The sequence below is a fragment of the Protobothrops mucrosquamatus genome, unplaced genomic scaffold (genome assembly GCF_001527695.2).
Source record: "Protobothrops mucrosquamatus isolate PMUCROS unplaced genomic scaffold, P.Mucros_1.0 scaffold3515, whole genome shotgun sequence".
NCBI classification, from domain to species: Eukaryota; Metazoa; Chordata; class Lepidosauria; order Squamata; family Viperidae; genus Protobothrops; species Protobothrops mucrosquamatus.
The window spans coordinates 165,405-179,688 of NW_015389485.1; the positions used below are offsets into that span (position 1 = coordinate 165,405).

Below are 14,284 nucleotides of genomic sequence, written 5' to 3' on the forward strand. Positions count from 1 at the left end.
CTATGGTTTTGTTGCATTTTCTTTGAAAAGGGAACATGTGGTGTGGTGTCTTACAGCAATCATTAGACAACCGTGCTTTCCCCCCCCTTTTTTTTCTTTCAAAGTTCATTTTAAACTCGGCTATAAATCAGATAAACTCTTGAGTAATCCTACAGCCTTTAAAAACTCATGGATGAATCGAGGTGGACTGTAACTTACAATGGCTGCTGATAACCTGTTGTCTCAACTCTGCCAGGTTCTGCAAATTTACAAAATAGAGATAATAGATTGCAGAATGAGGCTGGGGGCAAAACCTTTCATTGTGTTTAATCATTAGAGCATAAGCAAAAATCTGCTGCAAACTGATTCCAGGTAAAAAAAAAGGTTTCAAATCTCTGTATTTATTTCCCAGCCCAGTTAATGAAGTCCTAATTCAATCCTTGTCCTTTACTTGGCCCAGTCCCTGCTGCCTGCTGAGATTAAGAAAAAAACAAAACAAATATATCTCTACATATTTAATTTGTATAACAATGTGTTTGTGTCTCTTTCTCTGTGTGAAAAGTTTCTAAGTATGACTGCTATATTGAGTTTCTCTTAGCAAATCCTTCTTTTTCTATTGGAATTTAAAAGCTGCAAATGAGATATTATCTTTCTCAAATATAATTTTTTTTAATATGTATTATGAAGAACGTTGGATCTTGACCAAGAGAATGATTTTATGTAAGGAGAGCATATTATTCTTTTGATGTATTTAATTTTTGAAATATCTTTATAATTCTGCAAATGAGAAGAAGAAAGATGTTTTCTATATGGCTTTAATTAGGAATTTAAATCTTAATTACTCTTTTAAGGATATTATGTTTACTGGCCTTCTTTCTTATTTTTCTCCTTGTAGTTTTCTTTAATCATTGCAAATGTTTGTCAGAGTATTTTTTTTAATTTACATTAAAGAATTTTCTCCATGTATGGAATGGATGCGTCGTTTTTTTGTTAGTTGTCTTTCACGAAGATATACCGTATCTTTTAGAAAAGGAAGTACATTTACTGCCCCTTTTTTCCCCTCCCAAAGATGATGAAGGCCAGCAAATTAAAAGACAAATATCTTTTACTGTTTTTATTGTAATTTCTTTTGCCTTTTAGGAGCCAACTTCAATTGTCGGAAGGTGGGAGGCATAAAAAGATCATTAAAATTATTATTATTATACAGAATGGACATTTACAGCTGTGTTTTATAATTTTTCTAAAGGCAGGACGAGTTGAGATCCAGGGAGCAATGAGGGAGGAGAAGCAATGTATTCACATAGAGAGGTTCTTTTTTATTTTAATTTTTTGTTTATCAAAATATAAAATACAAAGGAAAATGAAAATAATGGGAAAGTAAGGGAGGAAAAAGAGAAAAGTGAAGAGTAAAAGGGGAAAAAACAAAAAAAACTTCTGATTTTTTTTAGTATAGTACAGTAAGATACTAATGTACAGCCATATGTTGTATATAGTATACTACTACTACTACTACTACTACTACTACTACTACTACTACTAATAATAATAATAATAATAATAATAATAATAAAGTTGGAAGGGACCTTGGAGGTCATCTAGTCCAACCCCCTGCTCAGGCAGGTAACCCTATATCATTTCAAACAAATGGCTGTCCAGTCTCTTCTTAAAAACTTCCAGTGTTGGAGCATTCACCGCTTCTGGAGGCAGGTTGTTCCACTGGTTAATTGTTCTAGGTGTGTGTCATGTATGTGTTTCACTTTGAGAGCGGGCAACTAAATTTCATTTTTGATGTGTGCCGTTGTTCCCACAGTAAAAAAAATGACAATAAAGGTTATCTTATCTTATCTTCTTACTTTTATATGGTAATATATACAGTACATATACAGTATGTAAGAAACCTATCTAATCAGCAGAATCCAAAGTCAAAGTTTCATTTCCCCCCCCCTACATCACAAGCAAAGCCGCAAATTGGTTTCCAAGTGGAAATAGGAACGTCTTCTTTGGCTGATTGCAGCGTCTGGATGGGAGACCACCAAGAGAGAAAATTTCCAAAATTTCTCCCCAGGGAAATTTGCACAGGTGGCCGGATAGATTTTCTGTTCCAGGAGCAAAAAAATTACAATGGAAAAGACACCTCCTGGTTGAGGTGGGAGGGGGAAAGGGGGGGTCCTGGTCTGTATTCTTCCTTTTTCCTCACTTTTAGAGGTCCCAGGTCACCCCCAGCCCTGCAGAGCTGCAAAATCTGCATGCTCTTTGATACCGTTGATCCTTTTGCAGGGGAGAATTGCACCCATCCTTTCAAGCAAATGCCCCTGACTCTGCACAAATTGCTCTTCCAAGGATTTTTCCAACCTGGACCACTTTAAGAAGGGTGAACTTCCAAGTTCCAGAATTCCTCTCAAAGTTGCCCAGATTGTTAAAAAACCAAACAAAACTTATAAAATCAAGAACTGGATCTGTTTGTAATACCGGCTCCAACCAGGAGGGGGCAGCAGGGCACAAGCTACCCAGCGATAAAAGGCGCTTCAATTCGCGCTCTGCCGGTTACTATGGTAACCCGGTGTCGTCCCCCCCTTGGATAATCTTCCCCCTCGTGCGGAACGAAAAGAACGCGAGCCGCGGTTTCCGGGTGGGACGCTTTAAAAGAGACGGACCGAAAGGAGGGCATTTCCGGTCGGGGCTCCACGCGGGGAGAGCGGAAGGGAGCCGAGCCTGCAAAGACCGAGTCGAGGGTAAAGTTCGACCCGTGTCGGCGCGTTGTTTGAATGCGGGTTGGGACGTGGCGGGCCGGGCAGAGGCTGGCGCAGGTGCCGTCCTGGAAGGGCCCCGCGGGTGTCTCCCTCGCCGGGCTGAGTCCGTAGAAGCTCCAAGGGAGCCGTTAGAGCTTCTGGGCTCCTCACAGGGGCCGTCGGGATGCCTTTTATATATATATATGCTTTATGTGTGTGTGTGTGTGTGTGTGTGTGTGTATCTATAGCTATAGCTATAATCTGTCTATATCTTTATCATCATGTATCAATCTATCTTTGTCTATCTCTCACACATATCTGTCTGTCTATCTATCACCTCTATCTGTCTATCTCTAATCTGTGTCTGTCTACTGTATCTCTTATCTATCTTTATTTTCTCTATGTCTTTGTCTGTCTGTCTATCTCTATCTTTATCATCATCTATCTCTTTAATCTGTCCATCTCTCATCTATCTATCTATCTATCTATCTATCTATCTATCTATCTATCTATCTATCTATCATCATCTATATCTCCATTTCTCTCTCTCTATGTATCTACCATCACCATCTATATCTCTATCTATCCATCCATCTATCTGTCTGTCTGTCTGTCTATCCATCCATCTCTTATCTACCTACCTACCTTATCTATCTATCTATCTATCTATCTATCTATCTATCTATCTATCTATCTATCTATCTATCTATCTATCTATCTCTTATCTACCTACCTACCCTATCTGTGCATCCATCCATCCATCTATTTATCTATCTATCATCTATATCTCCATCTCTCTCTCTCTATGTATCTACCATCACCATCTACATCTCTATCTATCCATCCATCTCTGTCTGTCTCTGTCTATCCATCCCTTATCTACCTACCTACCCTATCTGTCTGTCTATCTATCTATCTATCTATCTATCTCTTATCTACCTACCTACCCTATCTGTGCATCCATCCATCTATCTATCTATCTATCATCTATATCTCCATCTCTCTCTATGTATCTACCATCACCATCTATATCTCTATCCATCTATCTGTCTGTCTGTCTGTCTATCCATCCATCTCTTATCTACCTACCTACCCTATCTATCTATCTATCTATCTATCTATCTATCTATCTATCTATCTATCTATCTATCTATCTATCTATCTATCTATCTATCTATCTATCTCTTATCTACCTAACTACCCTTCTCTATCTATCTATCCATCCATCTATCTATCTCGCTCTACCATTTTGTTTACAGTTTTATACAGTATAATTTATGTATAGTTTTATTTCTGCATATAGGGCGTACCAAAAGTCAGACCCCATAGGGAATTTATTATATAATGTGTATTACACATTCCAGTTGGTTGTCATTTTCTTCTGAACACTACCTTGCTGCTTTGACCCCTGGTCTTTGAATGTTCCTAAGTACAGCAAAAAAAAAATTATTGGGGGGAAAAAATCTTGCGATTTACCTGTAGGGCTGTGTGTGTGATATACAGCCCCGAAACGTGGTCTTTTTTGGGCATATCCTAAATATATGTAGATATGAAAGTAAATTGATATACAGTATATCTTTCCTAACCTAAGTGTGGAAATACTGTTTCCTTTCTCACCCCCAGCATGCAAACTGGGACCATGGAGGATGCTGAATTGGGAAAGGATACAGTGGCTGCTTTATGCATTTTGTTTCTAAGTTTTCATGGGGACTCTCCCAAGTTTACACTGAATTTGTAAAATTGCATGACTGGGAAGGTGTCTTTGGACAACATTTGAATAAAACTCCCAGCTACTTTGATCTTTAAGTTCATGCAGGGCCCTCTGCTGATTTACAGAACAAAGATCTTTAGACAGAAGAGATGACTTCTGTAAACTGTTACGTAGAAATGACACACCTACTGCTCGCATGATGGCCTGTATCACGTTTAATGCTCTTTTCCCCTAACTTTATATCAGCATCTTGGTGAAAAACGAGCTTTTTGCCTCACGTGGTTGCTTGGACACAAGGGGGAAAGATGGAGGAGAAGAACAACCAGAAGCAACATCGCAAGAAACACAGCGGGCCCAAGGCTGGCAAGAAAAAGAAGCGCCATTTGAAAGATTTAGGAATTGAAGATGAAGAGGATGCCAGGAAGAGAAACCCCAAGGCTTTTGCGGTCCAGTCTGCAGTGCGCATGGCCAGATCGTTCCACAGGTGGCTTCACAACTAGATTGGCTCTGCTAACCATATTGCCATGATTGGCTCCTGTGGGGATGGGATGGCAAAGGGGGTTATAGCAAATAAGATCCGTTTAGGGTGTTGTTTTTTTTTGTAAGAATAAAGGCAGGATACAAATAAATATAAATAAATAAATACCCTCAGTTGAGGACAAAGCATATGTTTTTGGGCAAGCTTATAGTTTGCCATGCTTTACATCACAATGAGAGAAATTAATTAAATTGGGTAGATGAAGGCTTTCGATACAGGTGGATGCTCTCTCGATGTAAGTTTGAGGCGTATCCCACTGATTCCCCACAGTGTGCAGGACCCCGAGGATACATCCTATAATTTGGGGTGGAATGTGACCAGACCCCAAGCTTATTAGATGAAGTGAACTTTTCTCCTGCCTGACTAAAGGATGGGATTGAAGAAAAAGCTAACCCACTGAGCTAAACAAATCAGGTTAGGGGTTTTTTTTTGTGTGTATTTGTTTCTGCATTTCTCCATTCTTTTTTTTAAAAAAAATAAGATTCATTTGAACGGCAACTTATTGCTGAAACTTTGCAGTCTAAGAGTAAGAGCCTCAGTTTTTCCTCCCAGCTCCCTATTTGTCATGGAATCTTAACTATCAGTATTAAAACACTGTAAAACGAATCAGCCCTTCTTTTCAAATTTGGATTTTCAAATGAGAGTACGTACTGTATTCATTGCGTGTGAAAATTTCTGGAAACCACTCTTGGTCCTAGTAATAAACCCGGACCTACTACAAGTAGTTCATGACTGAACAACAGTTTGTTTAGTGACTGTTGGAAATGACAAGGGCGTTGGAAAAAGCGACCTATGACTTTTTCACAATGGCAGCATCCCCACGGTCACGTGGTCAAAATTCAGACGCTTGGCTACTGACTCGTATTTATGACGGTCGCAGGAGTCCTGGGGTCACGCGATCCCCTTTTGCGGCCTTCTGACAAGCCAAGTCAAAGGGGAAGCCAGGTTGACTTAACAAACCATGTTAGTAACTCAACGGCTGCAGTGATTCACTTAAGGAAGGCAAAAGTCACTTAAGAAAGGTCTCGTTTAGCCACGGAAATGGGCTCTGTCTTACCTCTGAATGTAGCCAGTATAATCCTGCTTGAGCAGGAGGCTGGACTAGAAGACCTCCAAGGTCCCTTCCAGCTCTATTCTGTTCTAATTTTAATCGAAGGTTTTTTTGTTTTGAACTCGCCTGCAATTCTCGTTCTGAAAACAGGACCCAGGATTTGAAAACCAAAAAACATCACATTCCGGTGGTCGACCGGACTCCCTTGGAGCCCCCTCCAGTGGTGGTGGTCGTGGTGGGCCCTCCCAAGGTTGGGAAAAGCACCTTGATAAGATGCCTCATTAAGAATTTCACAAGGCAGAAGTTAGTCGACATTCAAGGCCCTGTAACCATTGTGTCAGGTAAAAAAAAATAAAGAGCCATCTTGCACATAACCAGTTTTTTTTAAAAAAAATACTAGATTGCAATTGGAAAAAAAACCCCCACATCTTTGTATTTTTAACCAAGTCTAACAATCTTCCTTGTTCTGTTTCTCGCCTTTGGTGGGCAGGTAAAAAACGTCGGCTAACCATAATTGAATGTGAGTGCGACATCAACGTGATGATTGATCTTGCCAAAGTTGCCGATCTGGTAAGTTTTATGTGGTCTGTAACGAGACAGAGAGAGGCTTCCTCAAAATAAAAATTACGCTAACTAGCATCGTTAACTAGCAGTTAGCTATCAGTTAACCACAGTTCGTTCGGTGGCTGTTTGAAGTGACAAAGGCACTGAAAAAAGTGACTTGTAATCGTGTTTAAATGTACATTCATCAGCATCCATTAAAATGAGATGTCTGTTGAAAGCCAGAACACAATCATTGATTTTAATAGCTAGGAAAGTCCGATAGAGTAAGGCCAGATTATTACTTAAGTCAGGTGTCTTCAATCTTGGCCACTTTATTTATTTATTTATTTATTTATTTATTTATTTATTTATTTATTTATTTATTTATTTATTTATTTATTTATTTATTTATTTAATAAAAAATTTTATTGATTTTTATAATTAAACAACAAATAACAATATGATGCATTTACATACACAAGCAGAAAAAACAAAAATAGTCCAAGTCAATACATTGTCGGAAACGCTCGGCAGTCCCCGCCTTGCCTCCACCCTCATCCACTTTCCTATCCTTCCTCCTTTCCACCTATCTACGTCCCATCTCCTTTCTAACCACCTCCTCGAGTGCAATTTGGGATACCAGCCGAGCATCTCCTCTTATCAATACAATTATTATTTACCTATAACATGTAAATACATCAATTTTTATAATTCCCCTAATCCCCTTCCCCCCCTGGACTTCCCGGAACCAAATACAGGATTAAAACACATCCCATTCCATATCTAAATTACAATTTAACTAAACAAACATAATACAATCAATATATACCTACTTTAACTCTAATAAAGCAATAAGTAAAAACAATATATCTACTCAAAAACTATATGATATTTATTCAATCTTGGCCACTTTATGACTTGTGGACTTCAACTCCCAGAATTCCTCAGCTGGCTGAGGAATTCTGGGAGTTGAAGTCCATAAGTCATTAAGTTGGCAAGGTTGGAAACCCCCTGATCCAAGTGAATTTTCCTTTTGAGAAGAGGAACACACTGAGAACAGATTTCATAAACAGATCTATGCTGCTGATCCTTTTTTTGGTCTAAGGAACGTTATGCAAAGCACCCAAAAAATGGTACGTAGGAAGCAGAATAAATTAAAGATGGGAGAGAGAAAAAAGGGAATCTAATTGAAGTTCTGCCAGTGCATTAAATTGATAAGCGCACGAAAGTTGACCTTTAGCAGTAGTTACTACCTGTTTTGGCATGTTTTAATAAGGTTTTTTTTTTTTTTTTTTTTAAAGGGCAGTAGTTTGGTGTTTTTTTTTTCCCCAAGATTTTTTTTTTCTTTTTTCAATTTCTCTCTCAGGCTTTGATGCTCATCGACGCCAGTTTTGGATTTGAAATGGAAACCTTTGAATTCCTGAACATCTGCCAGGTCCACGGTTTCCCCAAAATCATGGGCGTTCTGACCCACCTGGATAGCTTCAAAAACAACAAGCAGCTCAAGAAGACCAAAAAGAGATTAAAGCACCGGTTCTGGACCGAGGTCTACCAGGTACGATGTGCGTCGACCTGCCTTAAATGGGCCGGGGAGAAATGTATCGAAAATGAAAGAAAACCAAGTGGGGTGGTGACTTTATAATCCCATTTAAAACCAGAGATTTAACAAATGTACGTGGCAAGAAGAAGCTGCCTATTCTGCCATCTGCATAGTTGAGGTACCATTTTATTTATCTGGGGTGGTAGTGTCATTTTATTTCTCCCTGGTGTCAGCTCTGCCTGGGGCCTCACAGGCATCCTGCCATCAAAAGAAGTGGGGAGGGAAGGATGAAAGGGCAATGACGCTTTGTGTCTACGTGATAGGAAATCGGGACGGTGCGATAAAGGACCAGGGCAGCCGGATCCTGTTTGTACCAACATCCCACAGCCAGGATCTCCCCCAAACTTCTTAAGAGATCTCAAAACATCCTGGCAAGCTCTGGTTGGCTGGAAACGGACTGGTCCCTGGCAGGGGAAGGGATGGGCTGAGGGCAAACCTACACCTTATTTTTGGATCTATTTGTTGTGATTCCGTGCCAGCCTGTGCTCCCGGCAGCTGAGTCCAGGGAATCAGAGGAGGAGGAGGGGCCTGGAGAGCTATCAGAGTCTGAGGAAGGCTCTGATGAGCTCCAGGACTTACAATCTGATGAAGAGCCTGGCCCCTCCACTCGTGCTCAGGCTGAGACCCAGCTGTGCTGGGAAGGTGAGTCGGACTCGGAGGAAGCACAGCTGGAAGACCTCAGAGACGCTCGTAAACGTAGACAGGTCACACGAGTAGGACAGAGGGAGGCAATGAGGCGACTCCAAGGGAGGAGGAGAAGGCATTGAGAAGCCACGTCTTGGCTGCATAATAAAAAGGAAATGTGTGGGCGGTGCTGGTTGCTGAAGGCAACCGATTGCAAAGGGCTCAAGTTTCATGGAATCAGATTCTGTTTTCCTTGCCTGTGAACAATTCTCCGTTTGAACTGTGCTCTGCCTTTAAACAGAGCACAATTCTCCGTTTGCATCGTGTTTTGTTTGCCTTTGCTTTTGGGACATTTTGCAGGTCTGCACCTAAATTAATAAAAGGGGTTTGTTTTTCCTGCATTTCCAGCCTACTTGTTAAAAGAGGGGTTTGTCCTTGTGAATGAACAAGGACTCACGTAGGCTGGAAGGATGAAAGGGCAATGAAGGGTTGTGTCTATGTGATAGGAAATCGGGACGGTGCGGGTAGGAATGACGGGTGAAAAAAGACCAGGGCAGACGGATATTGTTTGTACCAGCATCCCACAGCCAGGATCACCCCCAAACTTCTTAAGAGATCTCAAAACATCCTGGGGAGCTCTGGTTGGCTGGAAACGGACTGGTCCCCGCCCGGGGGAAGGGATGGGCTGGGGGCAAACCTCCACCTTATTTTTGTATCTATCAAACACGGTAAATTTCAGAGCTGGCTCGACTTTACGGCAGCCAACATCCCTAGTAAAAGAATTTCGAATTTCCACGTTACCCAACCGAGTTTTTAACAGGCGGTTAAAACTAATCCTGTATTCAAGGAAAGAAGTACCATTCTGGATAAATAAATAAAAAAAACAATAGTTGAGGGTGGTGTATGGCTTAAATTGCAACTTGAGCGTACGTGCGTTCTATGTATTCATTTAATTTTTAAATTCAGGGTGCCAAATTATTCTACCTTTCCGGGATGGTGCACGGAGACTATCAAAAGCAGGAAGTCCACAACCTGGGGCGGTTTATTTCTGTGATGAAATTCCGCCCCCTGACTTGGCAGACAACTCATCCCTACATCTTGGCGGACAGGTGATTTATTTTTGGATTCCCCTTCATCTTCCTGGACCTCCTTCCCTCCTTTCCTTGACCTTCCTTCCTCTCTCCTCCTTCCCTTCCTTGGCCCTCTTTGACCTCCCTGCCTTCCTTGACCTTTCTTCCTTGACCTCCCTCCCTCCCTCCCTTTCCTTGACTTCTCTCCCTTCCTTCCTCCATTCCTTGATGTTCCTCTCTTCCTTCCCCCCTTGGCCTCCCTCCCTCTTTCCCTCCCTCCCTTCCTTCCTTGCCTTCTCTCCCTTTCTTCCTCCGTTCCTTGATGTTCCTCCCTCCCTTCCTTGCCTTCTCTCCCTTCCTTGGCCTCCCTCCCTCCCTTCCTTGATGTCCCTCCCTTCCTTCCTTCCTTCACCTCCCTCTTTCCTTGATTTCACTCCTTGACCTTTCTTCCTTGACCTTCTTTCCCTCCCTCCCTTGATCTTCCTCCCTCCTTTTCTTCCCTCCTTCCTTCCTTGATCTCCCCTTCCTTCCTTGACCTTCCTTCATTCCTCCCTTCTTTGACCTTCCTCCCTCCCTTGATCTTCCTTCCTCCCTTGATGTCCCTCCCTCCCTTTCTTGACCTCCCTCCTTCCTTGATTTCCCTCCTTCCCTCCCTTGACCTTCCTTCCTTGACCTCCCTACCTTGATCTCCCCTTCCTCCCTTGATCTTCCTCCCTTCCTTGACCTTTCTCCCTTCCTTATCCCTCCTCCCTCCCTCCCTCCCTCCTTCCCTCCTTTGCTAATAGCATGAAAGTAGTTAAACATGATTCCCATCCTAGGGTCTAGCACAGTGGTTCTCAACCTTTTTAATGCCGCGACCCCAACCGGTCGTAAGTCGAGGACTAAACCGGTCGTAAGTCGAGGACTACCCAACCGGTCGTAAGTCGAGGACTTTCCCTGCCCGGGAGCGCCGCGCATGCGTGGTTCCGCCCCCTGCGCCGGCTGAGGCGTAGCTGGCAAACGGCAGAGACGGAGCAGGCCGACCACCAGCTGGCCCAGCCCAAGGGAGGTAAGGCACCCACCGGAAAAGGGAAAAAAAAATGGCGGACAAAAAAAATGGCGGACAGCCTTGCTTGGCGACCCCGTGAAATGGTCGATCGACCCCAAATGGGGTCCCGACCCACAGGTTGAGAACCACTGCGCTAGCAGCTTTAGAGGATTTGGGTAAATCTAGATGAGCCTCAGGAAAAGTTCACTTTGGTGATAGAATCCTATAGCAAAATATTCAGAGTTTCAGGGAGTTTGAGGGAGGCTAACGCATCAGGAATGGTGCAGTGTTATTACTTACATGCCCCCTATCTCACCCAACAGGACAGCTATCGCCCCAGATTAGCGTACACAGAATGTTTTCCATCTCCTCCTGAACGTTCTCACCCTGATATTCTTATGTTCTGCAGGATGGAAGATTTGACAAACCCAGAGCTTATCAGGGTTAATCCGAAGTGTGACCGGAAAGTTTCCCTTTATGGTTATCTGAGAGGAGCCCACTTGAAAAACAAAAGCCAAATACACATGGCAGGTGGGATAGAATCGAAGGTGTTTCTGTTCTACTCTATTTTGTCTACACACCACCGCGAAGTATTTTTTAAGAGTCTTCCTCACTGCCTGGGGAGAATGTGAAGAGTCAGGGCTTTTCAACCAGGGGTACGGGTACCACCTGTGGTACATTGGCACCTGGCAGGTAGTACGCGACCATCCTAGAAAAGTGGTAGCAGGGGAGGGGAATGAGCTGAACCGGTGGCAGCACCGCACAAGCCTGAGCGAGAGATGGCTGGAGCTACAGGGCTGTCAGGGCTCAGCGGAAGCGCCAGGATCAGTGTCACTTTCCAGCTGATTGGCACTTCGGGGCTGTCAGGGCTCAGTGGAAGCGCCAGGATCAGTGCCAGGCTCCAGCTGGAGCTCGGCGCTGATCCTGGCACTTCTGCTGAGCCCAGAAAAAGCACCAATCAGCTGGAATGTTGCAGCCTCTCCAGGGTCTTGTGATTTACATTCAGATGCTTGGCAACCGATTCATATTTGTGACGGTCACAGTGTCCCAGGGTCATGTGAAGCGACCAAAACCTGCTGCAACCACCCAGCAGATGGGGGGAATAAAGACCAAACACCCCCCACCCCACCCCCGTTGCCAATCCTCAACAGAAATGCTCACAACAATGAAAACCTCAGACAGGAGGAAGAGTGCCGCCGGGCGGGCAGGCAGGTGTCTTGCTCGGCTGTGGCTTGGGGGGCCCTTTTTTCAGTACCATTGTAACTTCGAACAGTCACTAAGCGAACTGTTGTAAGTCGAGGACTGCCTGTACTTTATCACTTTTTTCTTTTTTGGGGAGGGGGCTCATCAGGTTTTTGACACCTTGCTAGGTGACTGGCGGTACTCGGATATTGCCATATCCTAAAAGTGGGACAATGGGTGAAAAAGGTTGGAAAGCCCTGCCTTAAATGACTTTAGCTTTGAAAAAGGGGCCGGTGTGGAAAACCGGAAAGTTTGACAAGGATTTGGAAGAAGGACTTAGAGCCTAATATATCGACGGAATGCCTCTTTGCGGTTCTTTAAAGCAGCCCAACTATTTCCAGCCTTCCACCCAAGCCTGCAAAAAAACAAAAAAAGTTGTTGTTGCAACTCTTATGTATAAGAGTTGCATAAAACAGTGTCTTTCATCCTCAGCGGCTTTAAAGTATGTGAACTTCAGCTCCCAGCGTCGCTGTTATGAGATAGGCCGCCAGGCAAATTAAACGATATCCATAAATCTGTTTTGCATGTTTAGATCTCCATCAGAGTTATTCATGTATAAAAGGCAAAGCAGATGACAATGATAACACTTTTACAAGTGTGCCTGTATGTATCTCAACAGATTAATGAAATTGAGAGACAGGATAGAGAATGTTGGTAGCAATAGCACTTAGACTTACATACCGCTTCATAGTGCTTCATAGCTCTCTCTAAGTGGTTTACAAAGTCAGCCTATTGCTCCAACAATCTGGATCCTCATTTTACTGACCATGGAAGGAAGGAAGGAAGGAAGGAAGGAAGGAGTGAGTAGCAGTAGCACTTAGACTTATATACCGCTTTGTAGTGCTTTATAGCTCTCTCTAAGTGGTTTACAAAGTCAGCCTATTGCCCCCAACAATCTGGGTCCATATTTTACTGACCATGGAAGGAAGGAAGGAAGGAAGGAAGGAAGGAAGGAAGGAAGGAAGGAGTAGCCAATAGCACGTAGACTTATATACTGCTTCACAGTGCTTTACAGCCCTCTCTAAACGGTTTACAAAGTCAGCCTCTTGCCCCCAACAATCTGGGTCCTCATTTTTACCGACCTCGGAAGGCTGAGTCAAATCTTGAGATGGTCAGGATCGAACTGCTAACAGTGGGCAGAGTCAGCCTGCAATACGGCATTGTAGCCACCGCGCCGCCCTGACTCGACGTAGCAGGAAGCCAAGTGTTAAGAATTAAACCCCTTTGAATCAGCAATCGCTTTCTTCGCTCCAGCGATAAATCTAAAGTGTTACGTTGCGTCCTTTGAATCCATGTAAGATTGTGTTGATGTCATCTCTGCCTTCGTCGCTTCGAGGCCCATGCGGTGCTGTTGACTCTCTTCCCCCATCAGGTGTCGGGGACTTCACGGTGAGCGATGTCAGCTTCCTGCCAGATCCCTGTGCTCTTCCTGAGCATCAGAAGAAACGAGGCTTAAACGAGAAGGAGAAGCTGATCTACGCCCCCCTCTCAGGGGTTGGGGGCTTGGTGTACGACAAAGATGCCGTGTATATTGACCTCGGGGGAAGCCACTCCCATCGACAGAGGGAGGTATGAGACTCTGGGCTTCATTCCCTGTTTATTCCTTATTGTTCATTGCCCAGTTAAGAAGAATACAAAAATCTGGTGCATTTCATTAGAAAAACAAACACATAAAAAAGCCTACTCAGTAAGTATTCAGAAATAACCGGCGGTTCCCCCCCCCCCCGCATCCACACTCCCTCAACCTTCCTACCTACTTCCCTCTTCCTTCCTCCCCCTCTTAACCACGACCTCTCCTCTTTCCTCCTTTCCAACTATCCTACACATCCCATCACCTTCTTTTCCACCACCTCGGATGCAGTTTAGGGGTACTAGCCGATCATCTCCTCTTCTTAAAGACAAACATTTACGTTATATTTATAAATACACCAAATTTTATATAATTCTACCCCTTCATCCCCTTCCCCCCTCCCCACCCCCGGACTTCCCAGAACTGAGTACAGGGATAAATACATAACATCCCAAGTCTAAAATAAGCTATCCATTCATAATACAAACAAAATTAACATACTTTAACTCTAACATACAATAATAAACTTATTTTATATATATATATATATATATATATATATATATATATATATATATATATATTATATTATATTATATT

At 43.1% G+C, this 14,284-nt stretch overlaps 1 protein-coding gene across 1 annotated transcript in view; it reads left to right on the plus strand.

Moving 5' to 3' along the window:
• The first annotated feature begins 4,678 nt into the window (after positions 1-4,678).
• BMS1 (BMS1 ribosome biogenesis factor) overlaps positions 4,679-14,284 on the plus strand; it is a 38,376-nt gene continuing 28,770 nt past the window's right edge. Inside the window, exons 1-7 of the mRNA XM_029286384.1 lie at positions 4,679-4,903; positions 6,159-6,349; positions 6,499-6,578; positions 7,918-8,106; positions 9,742-9,884; positions 11,282-11,403; positions 13,487-13,683. Of these exons, the coding sequence (XP_029142217.1) occupies positions 4,725-4,903; positions 6,159-6,349; positions 6,499-6,578; positions 7,918-8,106; positions 9,742-9,884; positions 11,282-11,403; positions 13,487-13,683 (1,101 nt within the window). The 5' untranslated portion in view covers positions 4,679-4,724. The remainder of the gene's footprint in view (positions 4,904-6,158; positions 6,350-6,498; positions 6,579-7,917; positions 8,107-9,741; positions 9,885-11,281; positions 11,404-13,486; positions 13,684-14,284) is intronic.